At 42.3% G+C, this 19,068-nt stretch overlaps 1 protein-coding gene across 2 annotated transcripts in view; it reads left to right on the top strand.

Annotated features, from left to right (window-relative positions):
* grik2 (glutamate receptor, ionotropic, kainate 2) overlaps positions 1-19,068 on the top strand; it is a gene marked incomplete at both ends in the record, with an annotated part of 312,879 nt that overhangs the window by 238,389 nt on the left and 55,422 nt on the right. For both annotated transcript variants that reach the window (XM_083989928.1, XM_083989929.1), the window contains 2 exons: positions 3,291-3,514; positions 13,880-13,998. In XM_083989928.1, the coding sequence (XP_083846054.1) occupies positions 3,291-3,514; positions 13,880-13,998 (343 nt within the window). The remainder of the gene's footprint in view (positions 1-3,290; positions 3,515-13,879; positions 13,999-19,068) is intronic.

Below are 19,068 nucleotides of genomic sequence, written 5' to 3'. Positions count from 1 at the left end.
CATCTATCGCACATCCACATGTTTGTCTGTAAGTGGAAAAGAAATGTGATGGAAGGAGGAGGTGAAGAACATGAGATAAAAAGAAGAGTCGGCAGTAACAACCGGCCCTGAGAGGGAGTACAGCGATGCAAGCGGAGCATAGATTCTGTCATGACTTGATTCCCCTACAGAGCTTATTAAAACACACACACACACACAAGCACGCACACAATCTGCTCACAGTGTAGATCATTACACCCGACAAAGTCCCGGTTAGGATAAACTGCATGGGCAGGAAAAATAGCGGCCGCTGCACGCCCAATAGTCAATATCTGACCCCATTAGAGGCAGCACCCACGAAGGGTCAAGTCTCCCTTAACTCTTCCAGACATGTCTTCTGTGGCCGCAGTGATTGGCTGTCGTGACAGTCTTTTCATGGGTGAAGGGCCCAATCCCCTGTGAGATGATGTTCAGCATGGGTTTGTCCCACTTATTGCTTAGACAGGCTTGACTTAGACAGATGGTTATTGCAGCAGACAGGGCCTCGGGAGACTGGGGAGTGTGGACTCACAGAAGAAGTTCAGTTGAGGAGGAAATGCTGAATAGTGCTGAACAAATTGGAAACATCCTGTCAGAGGAGTTTAATAAAATGATCTTTGGTCTGTCTAATGCTCAAAGTGGAGTAAACACATCTATCCACACTTTGTAGGGTTGTGTTAGAGAAGCTGAGGGATTCTGTTTCTCCACTGTTTCCTGACCTGGTTTGGAGCTCCAGGTATTATCTGGTATTATCTATCGCATCATAACAAGGATGCCCACGTACTAACACTGCAGTTGCAATCATATTGATATAAAAAAGGTTATGTTAAAGACTCCCTAAACCAAAAATTGAATTGAAATGATCAACATGTCAATGTGGTGTTTGGGTTCTGCTACAAAACATTTCAGCAGATTTTCAATAACAGTATCAGTGGATGACGTGGCCGAGAGGCGTTATCGCAGCCTTGAAGGTGGGAGACCAGGGTTTGAATCTAAGTGCGAGCTTTATGTTTTAAAATCGCTCCTCCATCTCCCCTGCCCCCGCTGACGCACACCGCCATTACCGAGCAACCCGGAGGCGGTGGGCGGGCACAAGTCTTGATGCATTTGCATACTCATGGATATTCATATAACCTGGATTTTTCAATGAGGGAGTAATAGTAGACGTGTTTTTAGCCTCTTCGAGAGTTTTTTTAACCAAGTTTTTTCTGGGAAAACAAGTTTAATCAAAAAATAGTCATAGCAGAGCATTTTTACAAATTTTTAAATTCCTCTTTAGGGGGACTTTAAAGGGGAACTATGCAAGTCCAGTCTCTTTTCCACTGTTTTGCTAACCCTCCTCTCGGCCATGTGCCTTTTTTTTTTTTTTAACAAATCTGACAAGACAGTAATCCGTGGAGCAGTGGATAACGTTATATATCATGCATGCGTTACGTATATATTTGTGTAGTCTTATCGGTCATAACCAGGAGATTATGGGTTACGGGGCACGTTACATTTGTGTCGCAGTGCTGCAGAGACGAGAGCTGGGACACCGGGTCGGAGGCTCTGATCTTACAAGGTTGGTTTGTCAGCCAAGAGAAGCTAGGTGGAAGGCAGAGAGCCTCCATTCTCCTTGTAGCTAATAAGTTGTTTAACCATCTGAAGCTGTTTAATTAAGGTAAAAATCTTGCATAGTTCCTCTTTAATCAACAAAGTCAACCAACAAAGAGAGAAATCTGACTTCTTTCTCTAAAACTATCTCTCTTCCTTTTGAACCTGAAAATATGAGTCGTATTTTCTTGCTTTTTGTGATTCGGTGCTACTGGTCGGTGCACGTGTCACTGATTACCATGTTACTACGGTTCAGAGGGAGAGGAAGAAGTCAGTGGTTAGCAGTGGTTGAGTCGGTGAATCCGACCTCAGCTGAGCCGCTGCCTCGGCGTATCTAAGTGTATTTCATATTTATGTAAATGTGAGAGAAAATCAATAACAATAATAGCTCCACTTCTTACACTGCAGCCTGAAACACAACCACCACACTACATAAAAATGATGTAGCTGTTCTGACTTCTGCCGTTTCATGGCTTTTATCCAAAACACGACTAAGAAGTAACCAGCAAAAAAGAAAAGCAGGTCTCAGCTTCAAATGACTGATTACTTCATTAATTGTCAATAAAGTCTCATGGGTCCAATTTTACCAGAAAGATGTTAGATGATGAAATACTAAAATAAAAACAGAAAACATGATGAATAATAAAATATGGGAGAATTAATCAAAAGCCAGGTTAAATCATTAGTGTTCACTGAGCGTCTCTCACCGCCACTGGCAGGTTGTTCCATAGTTTTGCATTGTCAACTTTCTTGCAAGTATTTAAAATCCTGTGTACGTGAAGATTCATATAAAGACAGAGAATCTGCAGTGTGAGCTGCTCCCGAACCATTAAGCCCCTTTAAATACAAGTAAAAGGACCTTAAACCATGTTGTAAAAGTGAAGCCAGTGAAGTGAAGCTAACACCAGGGTGAATCTCTCCTCTCTCCTTATTAAAGTTCAAAGTCCAGCAGCTCCGCGATGAATAAACTGGAGTCATTGGAGGAGCAGTGAAAAAAAAAAAAAAAAGATAACTGCAATAATCTTGAAATAAGAGCATGAATCAGCATCTTTATGAGATAAAACCATGATAAAAAGCTGTTTAGGTCGCCTTCTGGAGATAAAAGCTGCTCAGGTTATTTCTGATTTTACTAAAAGTTTATAAGAGAGAGTGTCCTGGACTCCAACCAACCAACTTTTTACTGCTGTCAATATTTCAGTTGTTTCTGCTCCTGTGAATGTCAAAGCATCACTTTTAGTGTTTTACAATCAAAATATAAAACATTTAATAAAGAACATTGTGACCTAGTCTGAGCTGCATCATAGAGAGAAGACGGATGGGTGAAGGTATGAGCAGGACGTGTGGGTCTCCATCACTCGGCCCTGTAAAGCGAGCGCCTACAGCTCACAGCGGCTTAACAAATGGAGAGAGCAGCTGAAGAAAATAAATGGATGCTTTGATTTAAAACAGGGGCGCGGGGGAGGGGGGGGGGGTTGAGTATTGAGAGTATGCTTGATGGGCTCAGAGAGAAAGAGGGCTTTAAATTTTTACTTAAGTGCCCCGGGACAGACTCTGTAGTGTGTAAAGATCCTGTTTTCTTAATTTGATTGCCTCTAAACGCTTCCTGTTCTCCTGACTTATGGCCCTTATCCCTCTTTCTCCTCTTTCCTTTTTCTTTTTTCTTTCTTTCATGTTGACAGAGAGCTGACCTGGCAGTGGCTCCCCTCGCCATCACATACGTGCGCGAGAAGGTTATCGACTTCTCCAAGCCCTTCATGACGCTGGGTATAAGTATACTGTACCGCAAGCCCAACGGGACCAACCCTGGGGTCTTCTCCTTCCTCAACCCCCTCTCGCCCGATATCTGGATGTATATTCTGCTGGCTTACTTGGGTGTCAGTTGTGTGCTGTTTGTCATAGCCAGGTAACATGTCACTCCCAGCGATCACAGCTTCACACACGGTCAGACACACGGGCCCCTCACCCACCCACCCACCCACCCACCCCGACTAAACAACAGGCTTTAAACTCTTTAAACTATTTTTACTGGTTCTTTCTTGCATCCCGAGCAACACAGAGGAAGCTGCTCGCCACTCAAGTGACAGTGCTGACACTAATCAGTGGTCTTTAGTTTAGTAGCTGTTGAACCGTTGAAAGGATCACACCGGATTTTATCACACCGCCTGTTTCCCTCAGATCAGATATTGATAAAGAATTAATTCCTTTATTTTCTTTCTTTGTTTCTGATTGGGGCGCTGGGCGGCTCGGTTGCTATGGTTACCCCCGGCGGCCTGCTTCCTGCTTCAGTTTGGTAATAATAATAATAATAATAAGTAAAAGATAAATACCTAACACACCGAGGCGTAGAGACAGAGAGGCTGCAGGACCCGTCAGCCGGTTCAGGGTTGTGCGCATGTGTGTGTGTGTGTGTGCGAGCAGAAAAGTTGTGCACTCATATGTGTGTGTGTGTGTGTGTGTGTGTGTATGTGTGTGTGTGTGGGATATGTTGAGCTCAATGTGAACGGCTGCTGCCCGCCCCCCTTCCAACCTTCCCCCCTCCACCCCCACAGTGTCCCCCTCCTCCTCCCCCAGTGTCTCCGAGTTCATGCTGTCTTTTCTCTTCTCTGGTTCCCTTCACCTTGTCTCAAACACGCCGTGGTCGATCACTGGGATTCTGCTGACTCGGCTTCACACACACACACACACACACACACACACACACACATGCACACACACTGACACCAGATGAAACACCAGGAAACACGTGGACGCCGTCACCTTCACTTCACAGACGACCGTCCGTAGCGTTTCTCTCCTCACTCGCCTCCTCCGGTGGAGAGATCTCTGCTTAGCGCCGACCCTGAAACTTTACTTTCTGTAGTTGTAGTTTGCTTCGGTTTGCTTTCTCAACCGGAGGAGGACCGACCGCATCAGACTTCTCTCATATAAGTGGGGCTACGACCTGCAATTTCAGGTCTCCGACTGCAGTTAATCGGTGCCACCCGAGTTCAAATGACATCGCTACTCGCTCAAAGGAACTCCACTCAACAAAGGAGAGAGAGCTAAACACATCGCTCCAAACATGACTGACTGTTGTGGAAATCTCTGAAGACGCACGGTTTATTTACAGCCATAGAAACTGTCCTTTAATCTTTTATAATTAATCTTAGATTGTTTACAAGAAAAGTCTCACAGTATATAAGAGCTGCTTTAGGTGGATGCAGTGGAGGGTTATTTGTTGACCTGCAGGAACTCCTACTGTAACTTCTCACTTCTACTTCCAACCAAACACTCCTGCATACTACAGTACACAGTGTATATATATACATGTGTGTAATTATTTATATTTAATGGATAGAAGCAGCTCAGAGCTACGTTAACCCACCGACAGTGTTGGGAAAGTTCACTTTCTAGATGAACTAGTTCAACATAGTTCATAATTCAAAACTGAACTAGTTCATATTTCTTTTCTTTTCTTTTTCAATATGTTGCTACAACCTATTATTTTTCAGAATGATGGCCTCAGCCCATATCAAACCACAGACACTTATAATGTTAGCAGTTTTAACCTCCTAATTATAGTTACTACTTTACTTTCCCCAAAAAGTAACTGAGTTACAACATGATGAAAGTAATTACCAGGAAAAGTAACTATTGCGTTACTATTATAAAATTCTCAAATATGTCAAATTACTTGGACTTCTCTCTCTAACCCCCGTTTATCTTTTACTAACCAACTGGGTCGGTGTTCCTCCACACAGACAGCCAAACAGCTGATAGGTGTTGCCAGATTGGGTGGTTTTTCCACTACATATTAAGGCCTGTTTACAGTGTGTTTTATCTGGATTTTTGCCTGGAAGGCTCTATAGAAATCTGGCACACTCCTGAACGAACTCATACTTTGAGAGAGCGCCGTTCACAAACGCCAGAATGAAACGCATTCACAATAACGTTCATCAAGCGGAAATCCAGTACGTTCATTTCACCTTTGCCCAAAATCGTTGTTCGGCGGCTGTTTGAAGCACGGTGAAGCGAAAAAGAGAAAGAAAGGTTTGTGTCGACTCTAAAACTTTTAGGAGACGTCGGCTCAGTTGCGGCCGTGACCTGACAGTTTTGTCGTCGACACACACTCGTTCTTCTCCCTCCCCCCTCCCCCTCCCCTCCCCCCCCCGATGTTACTGGCGATATGATCACACAAGAGAATAAAAAGCAGCAACTGTCATCTAAGTTGGCTCAGAATATGCACCTTTATGTATTTAATATCTCAATATGTAAGTTGTTTGGGTAAGTGTATTAAACCCCACACCCCCCTACACCCCCCCTCACACCCCTTACACCCCCTCCTCACTCTATTCTCTCTCTTCTCCTGTACACACAGATGCATGCTGGGCTACAGTTGCATGTTTTTCCTCTGGAGTGTAGCACGTTTAACGCTCTCACAGACTTTCCTGAAATGAGACGTGGAGCAGACAGAAAGCGCCTCACACTGTTAAAGGATTATGTCGCTAGAACGTCTTACTTAGCCACGCAGATAGTTTTGGTTTTATTCGTTTTGAACTGATCATTAGAGGTGAATTTTAGTTCAAACGCTGGATTTAACTGGATGTGTGGCGTGAACGTGGAGCCAGACGTCACTGAGCTGCTGCAGAGCATCATGGGTAGCAGCTCTGTCTCTGTACACGGTGTTGAAAGGTTACCGAGTTCATTATTCATTCATTTCTGATTTATTTCTATGGCAGAACACGTTAGTCTCCGCACACAGCTGCTACTAGGGTTAAAAATATATTTGTATATTATAATATTACATGTTTTGTTTCCGTGTCAGCTGCAGTGGAAGGTGTCAGGCTGAATCTGTAGATCGTGCAGCTACGACACGTGCAGCAATAACTCACTGACCACGTTGTGCAGCTGCCACACTCATGCTACACATCCAGTGAGTTCCCGGCCTCTCCACGACGACATGACTAAACATAACTACAGATACATGAGTGAGGTCACCCAGGGATCAGGACAAAGTGACAACTTTAGTTTTTATTAAAAAAGAAAAACAGAAAGAAAAAAAAAAAACATGGTTCTCTGCTCAGTCAAAAACAGAAAATAATAACTTCCCAGCCTGCGATCGATAAAATACCTAAAATATAATATCTCCATCAACACATCTGCAAAACTAACTCACAAAATGTGAAGTTTTTTATTAGATTTTCCGAGTTCCTTTCACAAGTTTCACAGTTTTTTTTAACCTTTAACAAATCACAGAAATGTCAGAAACAAACAGAGCCCACGATTAAATCCAGTAGAAACACTGAATAAAACAGATTCATGTTTTTATTGGAGCTGAATTATCCACAGAGGTTTTTTCCTCTGAAAACAAAAGGACCTGATGATCCAGTCTTTATTCTTACACCAGGGTCTGTTACTGAAACTAAAGTATAGAACAATAGTTGCTATAATATATATAATAATAATCATAATCATCATCTCTTCATCTAGATTACATCCAGATTCATAGAGAGCACAGTGTGTATAGGTTTGCATGTGGACAGCCTGGACGTGTCCTCACCAATATTAGAAAGGGACAGAGCAGAATTGTCCTCATTAATATTCACATGAACTTATTAGCAGTGTTTGGACTGAAGCCATCAGATAATTCTGTACAAATATCACACAGAGGAGGTGAGAGAGGATCAGTGTGATGTCTCAGTGTTGGAGCTGGTTTTTTAATGTGAAATCAAAAGGTCTGAGGTCAAGTAGATCCACCGAAGAGAAAGAAACATGTTAGAAATCTTAAAATACGTGTTGTTTTTCTCTCGTTTCTGTTATAAATCAGGCATTTCCTTTTTAGATTTTATGTTAATCAAGAGTTTGACTGACAGCATTAAAAAGTCCCGTTTGTTTTTGGAGGTTGACAGGGTTCGTGAGTCCCTCGCCACTTTGAGAGCAAGTCTACATCCTTGATTAAAAGCCTTCGTCTGTCATCCGCTTAATCCTTTCATAGTGGAGGAGCGTATTCTCTCACTTTCTGTTTGAACGTGAAGAAACCAACACTCGTTTCACGAAAGTCTGTGAGACCCGACTGTCTTAACTCGTTAATTTGACAGACAAGCTCTAACACGACGAGGTTTTAATTCCACTGTGCATTTATATATTTATATCTATATATAGCCTACAGTATTGTGTGTGCGTGTGTGTATGTATATATACATATGTGTGTGTGTATGTGTGTATACATTACACATTTTATCTATGTATGCTTGTGTTTGTGTTGGCAGCGTGTGACTGGCTGCATGAGTGACAGAGCCACAGAGCCAACACAAGAGTTAGAGCAGCAGTGACGTCGCAGGTCGATTCCCTGAAACCACATGATTACTGAGCTGCACTGCCACCGTTAATGTTACAGGCTCATGTTGTTTTTATCTTCCTTCTAATGGCCATAACGGCGATAACACCCTCATAGTGCATCACCACCTTTTTGAATCCAGTTCCCTCCGTCACCCACATTAAAGCCAATTTCCTTTAAAGGGATAGTTCAACATTTTGGCAAACTGACCCATTGCCATAATCCCTATAGTCATAGCAGTAGGTTTGTTACTACTAATTGTCGGTGCAAGCTTTTTTTAGAACGGCGGAGCAGAGCCGTGAGCTGCTCAGAGCTACGCTACGGAGGCTCATACAAAACTGCTGATGCACGTTCCCGTCGGGACAGTTCTTCATCAAGCAGTCTCTGCATTTACCTCTAAAACAACTCTGTCTGGTAACGTTCTGTTATTATCTCATAGCGTGGTGAATGTGCAGGTCACAACTTGTCCACCAGAGCGTTTTGGAGTTGTTGGATTGTGTATTTGATGAGTTTGATGAGGGAAACCAAGAAATCCCATTAGCCTCCGTAGCGTAGCTCTGAGCAGCTCGCCACTCTGCTCCGCCGTTCTAAAAATAGCTTGCACTGACAATTAAAGGTAACGAACCTACTGCTATGACTATAGGGATTATGGCATTGGGCCAATTTGCCAAAATGTTGAACTATCCCTTTAAGACAAGTGAAACAGTTACAACTCCTGATCTACATCTGACTCTCTCTTGTCTCGCTTCATTTGAATATTTCTTTGTCTTTCTTCCTTCACATCACATTGCAGTACGTATATGTGCTCATATTAAAAGCACAGCTCCACGTTCTTCTCCCCTAAAATCAACGCAGCTCTCTCAGCAGGATGTTCTGGATCTGTGCAAACACACACACACTCAGTTTTCCTTCAAATCTCAAATCCCGACTCTCAACTGTCTCTCAAGCAAAGACAAGAGTTTAGACTAAAGAAGAAACAACTGAAGGGCAAACTGTGACAATAAATGCCTCCAAAAATAAGCTCAAACTGTTTAATTACAGAGATGAAGAACCACGACTGTGTGTTGTCTGATGGTAAAAAAAACATAGCGATGGGAACACACTCACAAACACACACCTGTGTGTTTATTGGCTACATCTTAAAGCATTACGCCGCTGTCAAACCAACGTACAACACATTATTATTTAGGCCGCACTTTTCATTATTGCTGAGCTCACACACTGAGCCACACACACCCACACACCGGTGTGTTTCATGTTTGTAAATGAGCTTGATCATCCAGGCCAGTTCTCATTCTGCACCACCTCCGTTTATCTTATTCCAGCTACTTCCAGGTCTGCAGAGTGACACCAGCGACTTCCTGAGCTGAAACCCAAAGTCAAACAGAGACGAGACGAGTTCCTCCTGTCAGATACACAGGAAGAAAAGAATTAAAACATAAAACAAAACACAAATTAAAAGGACATAAACACATATAGAAACAGCCCATATCGATTTTATCTTTTCCAAACTCATTATTAAATGGTGGTGTGTTTTCATATCTATCAGCTCATTAGTGAGATGAATGATCAGTAAGCTTGAACCAGTGGTGAACTTGATCTTGCCAAATAGTGAACCGGCATCAATTGTATTCAGATTAGTTTGTCATTGTTTATTTATGATTTATTCAGCGTTAACAGCTGAACTGACAGCCTAATTATAAACCATTAATACATCTTTATGAGGGTGGTCATGTTGTAAAGTGGCAGCAAACAAGTTAATCAGAAATACAATTACAGACACTTGGCCCCAAAGCAAGAGGACGATCAATCAACATCACTAAATCTGAAAAAAAGTAAAATCAGCTTGATGATGAAAGTCTGTTTTAAGAAGAGGGTTTAAAGAGGTCAGTGATTGAATTAATTTCATTTTTTGGTGAACTATTCCTTTAACCTCTGTGAGGGTGTTCACCAAAGTACTTTATGATAGGTATAGTTTCACTTGACCATTGTTGTTGGAGTCTCTTACATTAAGAGTCATGCGAGGTTGAGTTGTTTACTCTCCTGGGTATCGATGAATGGGCAACATTATAAATGGGAGCTAGGTGGTGTCGCAGACCCCTTCCCCTGTTAAAGGAGACATATTCTGCCCCCTTTCCACAAATTAAAATAGTTCCCAGGTGTCTTACAGACATGTCTGTGACATGTTTCGGTAAAAATACCCCAAGGATCAAACATCACAGCTCTTTTCATCCTCCCAAAACAGCCCTGTTCAGAACGGCTGGTTTCAGTGCCTGTCCCTTTAAATGCAAATGAACCACTGCTTGCCCCGCCCCTTCTACCAGTACTCACAGGTAGGGGTGGGGTTATGCAAATTCGCATCCTAGTTACATCACTGGAAGACAACTGAGGAAAAAGCTCATAAAACCACATGGATTTCAACCTAGGGAACCTGAAAATTACTGATTTTTTTTGGTCAATTCTCACATTTTGGGGGTTAGAAGGCAAGACAAACACCCAAATATATGTTAAAGATCCTTCAAAAAGCGATATTTCCATAATATGTTTCTTTTAAGATATGTGGTGTTGCAGACCCCCGTCCAGTTGCCTTCGATTCAATTGGTTGCCAAGAGATAATGATGACCTGGATGAATTAGAATATTCACAGATTGTCTAATTCTGCTTCCGTTAAGTGAAGCCTGACTAAAAAATGTTGTGCCACTTACAGCTGATTTCGGTGAACTATTCAGATACAAGACACCGCACACATAATTAGCATTTTCTTGCAATGTTTTTTTAATAGAAACCCAGCCAATAATAGTACATAGATACAACACCTGTATGGAAACACAGAGAATTCAAAAAGGTCCAGAAAAATTGCAAAAAAAAGTTTTCACGCTGGTAGGAGGTGGAAAAGTCACAGTGTTTGCAATACGTTTGAATGGAAACCCCACTAAAAATAGTAAACCAAGTGTAATAAAACATTAGATGCATAAAAGTAAAATCTAAAATCTGCTTCATAAACGATTAGCAGAAGTAAAGTGAAGTGGATCTTGAGTTGACATGTTGACACACAGAGTCGGTCGTCCTGTGACGGAGCAGCTGTGTTGATTCATCTCCCCTGACATTGGTCTTATCAAGCGTCTGATCGCTGGAGTTTTCTGCAGGATGACACTGCCCTTGTTGAAAGATAAACACCTCACATTGTTTCTGCACTGCTGCTGAAATCCTCGCTTTTTTTCTCTTCTTTTTCTTTTTTTCTTTTTTTTTGTCCGTGCTTATCTCTGCACTGACCTTGCTCAAAGTTTCTCTCAGCGGAGCGCAGATGACCTGAGATAATGTTAAGGGCAGTGTAATTGGATCAGAACGACAGAGAAGAGGGGCCGAGCGGCGCTACAGTGAGAGACAGGTTAAGCTGTGTCGCCTCCTGTAAACGCCGCTGCTTTAGCGTTTGGCAGCAATATATATATATATAGACCGTCCAGCCACTCCCAGCACCAGCACCCAGCAGGGTTTGGTGTCATGACAACATCAACGTCACTCATCCACGTTCACGGCGACCGGTAATTGTCTATTCGCGACTTGATTGGAGGAAACATATTCAGAGACCTCTGCGTGAGTCACATAGCTACCACGTGCCACCGCAAGGTTGCAGTTCAGCTGAACTCAATTTGGCATTACAAATTGACAAGCAAGCAAATGTGGGACAAATTGAGTGAGCGAGCACACGGATTGATTTAAGGCCAAGGATTCTCTCAAAGCAGAAATCAGGGGACATTGAAAGGTCCTTGAGCTACACCACTCAATATCCTCCCGAGTGTTGTAGGGGTGAAAAGGAACGGCGCTGCTAACCACATTATAAGCAAAGCCCATTAGTCAATGACAGGGAGCAGTTATGATGCTGTCATCTTATCCATACAGCCATACGTCTTCATATAGGCTCATATATTACTGTATGGAAGTGGCTACTGCTGTTCTCACCCCGACACCAATGCATCAAATCAGGTGTAGCTACACCAGCTTTATGGGTGTCGTACGGTGGCCCGGAGGGGATCGACACGCTGCAACTTAAGAAAACACGTGCAAAACAGGAACAGCTTCAGAAAATGTGCAACACATGACAACAACAAACACACAAACGTGACGCAAATACACAAAAAAAAGTGTTTCCAGGGGACATAAAGGCAAAGCCCACAGCACAGAGATAAGATAAGACTTTCATTGATTCCACTTATGGGAAATCTGCTTGTTACAGCAGCAGATAAGTCAACAAACATGAAAAGGTAAAGATTAAAATATACAGTTATGTACAAAAATATAAATGGAAATATAAACAGTTTTTTTCATCATTTCAAGATCATTTAAGAAGAAATGTATATACAATATTGATTGTTAATTTTTGTATTTGATTTGCTTTACAGGAGCAGATAAGTCAAAAAACAAGAAAAGGTAAAGATTAGAATATAAAAAAAGACCTTCTATACAGTTGTGTAGAAAAATATGAATGGAAATATAAACTGTTTTGTACAAAGATCGTTTAAGAAGAAATGTATATACAATATTGCTTGTTAAATTTTTGATTTGATTTATTAATTTGTGCTAACAGTGGTGCCAAGAAGACCCACTGAAAAAATGCTGAATTTTACATATAAGTTTAAAAACTGACTACAATTTTTTTTTTTACAAAGATTTCCACAGTTAAAAAATAAGGCTTAGAATAAATGAAGGCTATAGTTTGAATAAACAATAACATAATATACAAAACACAAATAGATACAGTCAATCTGTACAACGGGCTGCCAACTAATCTTTTCCATAACATTGAGCTCAAGCCTGGTCCGTCGCTTTTTTGTGTCCCCTTGAAACACCTCTGTTGTGTTTCACCCTTTTATATTTTTGTGTTTTGTATCTCAAAGCTGTTTTTTTTGTAATTACTGTATGTTTTCTTAAAGTGCACTGTGCTGAGCTCTCAGGGTCACCGTACAGTATAATACCGTCCCTCCACCCTCCAGGTGATCAGTCCTGACTGCCAGCAGCAGCCACACATCCACTCTACATTATTATCACTGCATTACAATCTGATTAGTCAAACCGTGATGTCTCGAGTGGAGACCCCCCGCCTCCCCCCGACTCCCCCCACCCCCCCTTCCAACTCCAACTCCAACTCCAACACCACGCCAAATCAGGTCAGGATGCTTAATTGTAGCCCAATCAACCTTCACTAATGTAATGTCACTTCTAACATGAGTTAAATGAAAAAGATCTCCCTGCTGGAGGAGTGCGCCGAGTGTGGTGGAGGAGGAGGAGCAGCGCTGCGGTGCGGTGCGGCGGCCGGCGTGCGTGCGTGGGCTCGACGGGAATGAACCATTTGATCTGCTGAATATTAATGCTTCTCCAAGATTATGAGGATTATTAGTTCTTTCCTCATCTGACAATGAAGTTATTTTCAGACCCCCATCGATTAAATTACTGAGGGAATTGCCTTTGATATGAGCCCGCCCACACGAGAAGCCTCTTTTGGAAAATGAGTGGTGTTAATTTGAGCCCCCCCTCCCCCTCACCCCTTCCCTCTTCCGTGTATTGTATATTATTCCAATCAAAAATTCACACACAAGAGACATTGAGACGAGTCGCCGTTTTTTCCGCGCCTTTTTAATGTGACTGTATAAATCAACATCTTATGTAATAAACTCTTAATTTCCTATAATTCAGTCGACGGCTTAACATTCAGTTTAATGCGCGATCATTATTGTGTGTGTTGTGGAAATGACTAATTAAACTGTGTTTTTCTCTTCTCCTTGTCTCCCCAGGTAGGACGACCGCTCTCGGTCTCTCTTATTTTGCACTCTTTGTGTCTTGTTGCCTCCTTACAGTACAATTACATATATATATGTATGTGTGTATGTGTGTGTGCGTGCCTGTGTGTGCGTATGTGTGTGTGTGTGCCTGTGTGTCCTCTGTTGATCGTCACAGGTTTAGTCCCTACGAGTGGTATAACCCCCACCCCTGCAACCCCGACTCGGATGTAGTGGAAAACAATTTCACCCTGCTAAATAGTTTCTGGTTCGGAGTTGGAGCTCTCATGCAGCAAGGTAGACGCCTCTGCCTGCCACCTTTTTCTAAAGTACCAGTCCCACTCTTTGCTGGGGTCAGTCTCTGCTCTGTGACCATGACCATGCATGGGGGCCTCTGTGCATGTAGCTAGATGCTTCACTGGTGACGTCCAGCAGGATGGACCAGGAGGGGGATTTTTTTTCTGAGTGATGTGAATGTGATCTGTGAATGAGGACGGTGCTTCCTTCCTTCCTTCCTTCCTTCCTGCATGTTCTCCTCCTCACCCCCTCTACTCTAACTCCTCCCCCTTTCCCTTTCCCTTTCCCTCCTACTTTTCCCCTTTCCCCACCTATTCACAGCCGTTTGGACCAGGTAAGTGCATCCCACCCTCCCACCCACCCACACAGAAGAGAAGAGTCAGACGGATGAATGAGCAGCTTTTTTTTTTTTTTAAATCCTGCCTGTTTGGTTTTATTTATTTCCCCTCTGCCGAACCAACGCCATATCTTCTCAACTAGTTGGCATCTTTAGACGGAGAATAAAATAAATAAGATAAACGAACTTGGAATGGCTTCTATCATCCACATTGCCTGTAGAAATATGAGATATGTTGCATTTTATATAATAAATTAGCAGCTGACAGCGCAGCAGGTACAGTAGAGATGGTTTCAGGGCCTGGAAAAGCATGAATTCTACTGAATGTCTCTGTCTTGCATCTGAACGGTGGATCGGAGCCTTCACTGCTGCAGTCGAGCTGCTTTATTAAAGGGTCGGTTCACCTGAATTATGAGAAGTTTCAATTCTCCATTACCTCTCATGGTGTCTACCTGTGCAGATGGTTCCTGTGTTATATCTACTTAATAAAATGCAGGTGAGAGGAGGCTGATATCTGGTGCTCACAACCTTAAATGAACACTTGAAGGTAGAAAAAACCAAAAGAATGTATTGCACTGGCATATTTTACTTCTATCTATTCAAATTCATATACTTTGATTTTTTTAAATCTTTTTTATCAAATTCTCAGAAGGTAATTTCACATGGTGCAATTTGAGGACCTTGAATTTAACATAGAAAAATGAAACATCCATTCATCCATGAAAATAAATCAATAAATGGATTGTTAGAAATACATATCAGAGCTTTCAACAGTATATCTGTATTACATTATACAATTTAATAGTTCTGCCTTATCATGTCACATGATGGCACCATGAAAATGTGATTTAGTATCACATTGTTTTTAATATTTTTTACATTTTTCAAACTTAAACAAAAGAAAGAAACACACACATATTTAGTAGAGGTGTAATTACACAACGACAATAACAACAAACAGTATAATCTGTTTCCAGAGACAGTGAGTCGTTAGAGGGTGAAATCCCACCGAGCTGTCTGCATCAGTAGGCACCACTGGAGGTAAATGAGAAAACATATATTTTGGGTAAGGTGACCCTTGAGTCCAAGCCTCCAAGTCTCTTTTAGGATTAAGTAGCTGATAACTTATCTCTGGTTGGCTGGCTGCATGCTGTGACTTATTTCTAATGCATGCTCACTAATATCTCCAAATTAGCTTTTACTAACGTCTTTTCACAGATATTTTTTTATTTATTTGACCTTTAAAACTTTTTATTGGAGATTAAAATATGATGCACTGGTTTGACTTTTACTTCGCACCAAGAAAAACAACTTTTTTTTCTTTTCTTTTTTTTTTACATGTTTATAACCAACAAGTCTCAGGTGCAGGTTGATGGTTGATGTGTTCAGCCGTTGATCCGGTAGCCAGCAGGACAGACGGAGGGTTGACCGGTTGAGAAGATGTGGTTGAGGGCCAGGAGGCTGTGGGATTAGACAGGATGAACACACTGGTCTACACTGTAGAGAGGCTCCCCTGCCTGGTGGCTTGCAGCGCTGCAACCCCACCACTACCCCCCCAGAAAACTGTGGGATGTGCTGTTTGGTCATGACGTTACCTTGGGTACATGACAGTCAGCCCCAACCAGGTTCTGTTTGGGTTCCACTCGCTTCTCTGAGCGGGTCGTCCCTCTTATTCTGTTCTGATTTCTGAGGTGGAACGGGATCAGGAGCTCGGAGCCAAATGGTAACTCGTTCCACTTCTCAAACAGACCTGCGTTTATATATATAAAGAAAAAAGAAAGAAAGATTTTTCCATGGGACCGACACAGGACGGGCAGAATCTCACTGCTGACAGTACTGATGGATTCACTTTGTGTTTGTGGTCACGTCTGTTTTCCTTGATTCCTGTTCTGGGTTGTGGTTCGATGATGAGTGGACACAGTGGGAGGCGAGTGGCCGTCCTGGGTGAGTTTAACAACACCGCCGAGCCAGACAGTGTTGAAGGATGGCGGCTAAAGAGTCAATGTACAGTTATAAAACACACACTGAGGCCAATGTTGTGTTGTTAGCAGCAGCTCTAGGTTGTGAGATTACCATTAAGTGTCAATCAACCCTCAATGTTTCAGTCACACACCCTTTACTTAACCTTCAATCAGCGTAACTGCTAACAGATGCTGTATAGCAATAGCAAAACATACAAACAGCTTCTTTAAAATCGTGTTATGACCATTTTTATGCGTTGTTATCCTCATGTTTTCCATCTGTACGTCCCATTCCCAATAATCTCACTCATTTCTTGATGGAAATCCTCAAATGTTTATTAGACCTTAAAGGGGTTAGCTACAAGTTTAATTCCTCCTGGCCAGTAGGTGTCGCACTCACACTCGCACGCTCTCGCCTAGCGGCTAGCAGCTAAAGCTAAGCTAATGCTAACCGTATTTACACATCTGAATCATTTCACACTAACTCACCTGCAGACGAACCCGACAAACCTGCAGCATCACGCCTGCACCGGAAACGTTACCGTACCGGCTGACCTCTAGTTAGCATTAGCATTAGTATTAGCACGATGCCATTTTCTCCACAGAGCTATCTGATCTGGCTCCTGAGCTCCGCCTCACGTGACATCAACGTACTAATGCTGTTGGCGCAGAGATCATTTGTGAACAAATTATGTCAGGAACTCTTCAGGAGAATCAAATGTCCACTGGGACTAAAGGACGAATACAAAACAGGTTTTAGCCAAAACTCAGGACTTCACTTTCAATATGAGTTCTATAAATTAGTGTTTATTGTCTATTACACATCTAACAGTGATTACTGAGGTACGCAGTGATGATAGTTTGCAAAAACACGTGAGAAATGAATGGCATGGCCCCAATAAAAGACCAGTGACAGGTGCCTGGTGCTTGTGGAGAACTTAAATGCAACACAGTCCATAAAACTGCACTTCTTTACCATTTGTCTCAGTGACTGAGAAGTGGAGCGTTACACAAGTATCAGTACACAAACAGATGTATAAGGACATTTCTACATCCGTTTGTGTTGTAACTGTGAGACAGGATTTGGAGCTTGTGTACAATCTGAAAAGACATGAGTCTGCATATTTCTGTCTTTGTGCACACACACAGCTTTTAGTCTGAACCTACACAGATTTCCGGGCGTTTGTTTGCTCGGTTTGTGTCGGATACAGAACGTGATGCACAAAAAACTGAATGCAGCTTCCTCACGTTTAGCTTTGACTCTGCATGTTGCCACTGTTATGGACGTAGTTTCTCCTCTGGAACAAGTGGGAGCATTAAACATTCTTGTTTTAATAACTATATGAAGCCTGACAGTAACAACAAGTGATACAGAGCTTCTTAGCATTCACTATATGTGGTAACAGTGCGCTGACAGTTCAGTGTTGTGCTCCTGCTGCTCGACAGCTCTCTCAGGGAACGGAAAGTAAGTTTGATTAAAACCGAGAGTGGCCGCTGAGTGTCACACAAAGGGAGTGGAGCACACTGCTCTTAACCTCCCACCGCTCTGACTCTTTGTCAGCTTCCCCTACGAGTGCAATGTGCAAAATCCCAGCTTTCACTTGCTTAAGCTGCTTGAGTTGAATAGTCCCGCTGTTATCCAAACTCACCTGGACAACAAATCTCTGTCTTATTCTTCCCATGCACTTATACTGCAAAAACCTGAATGAAAACCAGATTTTAACTTGAGTCTGTGCACAAGAGACACAAAATACTAAAAGTGAGTAGCTAATGCTAAGCTAAACAACAGCATGTAGAAAGTAACATGGGGCTCTTCGGACCAGCGTTTGTGGCAGCAACAAAATCAATTCTGTTAAAAGAAGTGCTGCAGTCAGTGGAGTCACTGGCAGGGACAGAGTGAATCTATGCAGATGTCAAGCAGGGTTTACATTCTGCGGCCTTCAATGTGCAATTTCATGCTGTTGAGCATTTGCTAACCAGTTTGACAGGCCGGGTCTTTCAGAGAGTGGAGAACCAAAGAATCTGTGTCCGATTCAATTTATAAAACCTTGTTACACCAGAGTACCATTGGTGTCGTTCCAGTGCTGGTGAAATAATTTGTTGTTTGGATCTAAGGCGTTAATTACCATGAAGCCTTGTGGCTGCTCCAGGGTCCAACAGGACCTCGAACATGCAAAACATCTGAAGCTGCAAAATCAACAAGAAAAAGATGCAGGTCTCACCTCAAGTCCTGGTTTCTGCAGTTGCTCCATCTGTTTGTCGATCATTCATCTGCTGTGATTGATCTGTGTTGGCCCTTTAACAACCATAAAGGAAGATCTGAATGTTATGTAATGTAAACACCTAGATGTGAACAGAAACTAAACCAAAGCTGTTATAGGAGGAGGGTTAATCTTCGCTCTCAAACACCATCCATTTTCAAACACACCCCTTCTAATGTGTTTTCACCTCTCAGTCACACAACTAAAGAGCACCAAAGATGTAGATATTTGGAAATGCTGCCGGCCCCCTGGGGTGTTTTGTGCAACAAATCAGCTGCAGAGTAGACGATCGACTTCCTGTTTACACCAGTTTGCAGCTCGCTGGGTACATGATTGCTCATGCTTATGCATGTGTGCGTTTTAAGGTCTGTTAGTCTGGATGGAGCTTGTTTTTGTTTGAAAACACCAATTTTTAACGAAAGCGTAGCCGTTTAGACGAAGCAGAACTTATATTATCCTTTTGAAGCAGGACAATCAGTCACCAATGACAGCTGACCACATGTGACAGGAA

This window comes from Trachurus trachurus, assembly GCF_905171665.1.
Source record: "Trachurus trachurus genome assembly, chromosome: 16".
Classification (NCBI taxonomy): Eukaryota; Metazoa; Chordata; class Actinopteri; order Carangiformes; family Carangidae; genus Trachurus; species Trachurus trachurus.
This window is presented reverse-complemented; position numbering and strand designations above follow the sequence as displayed.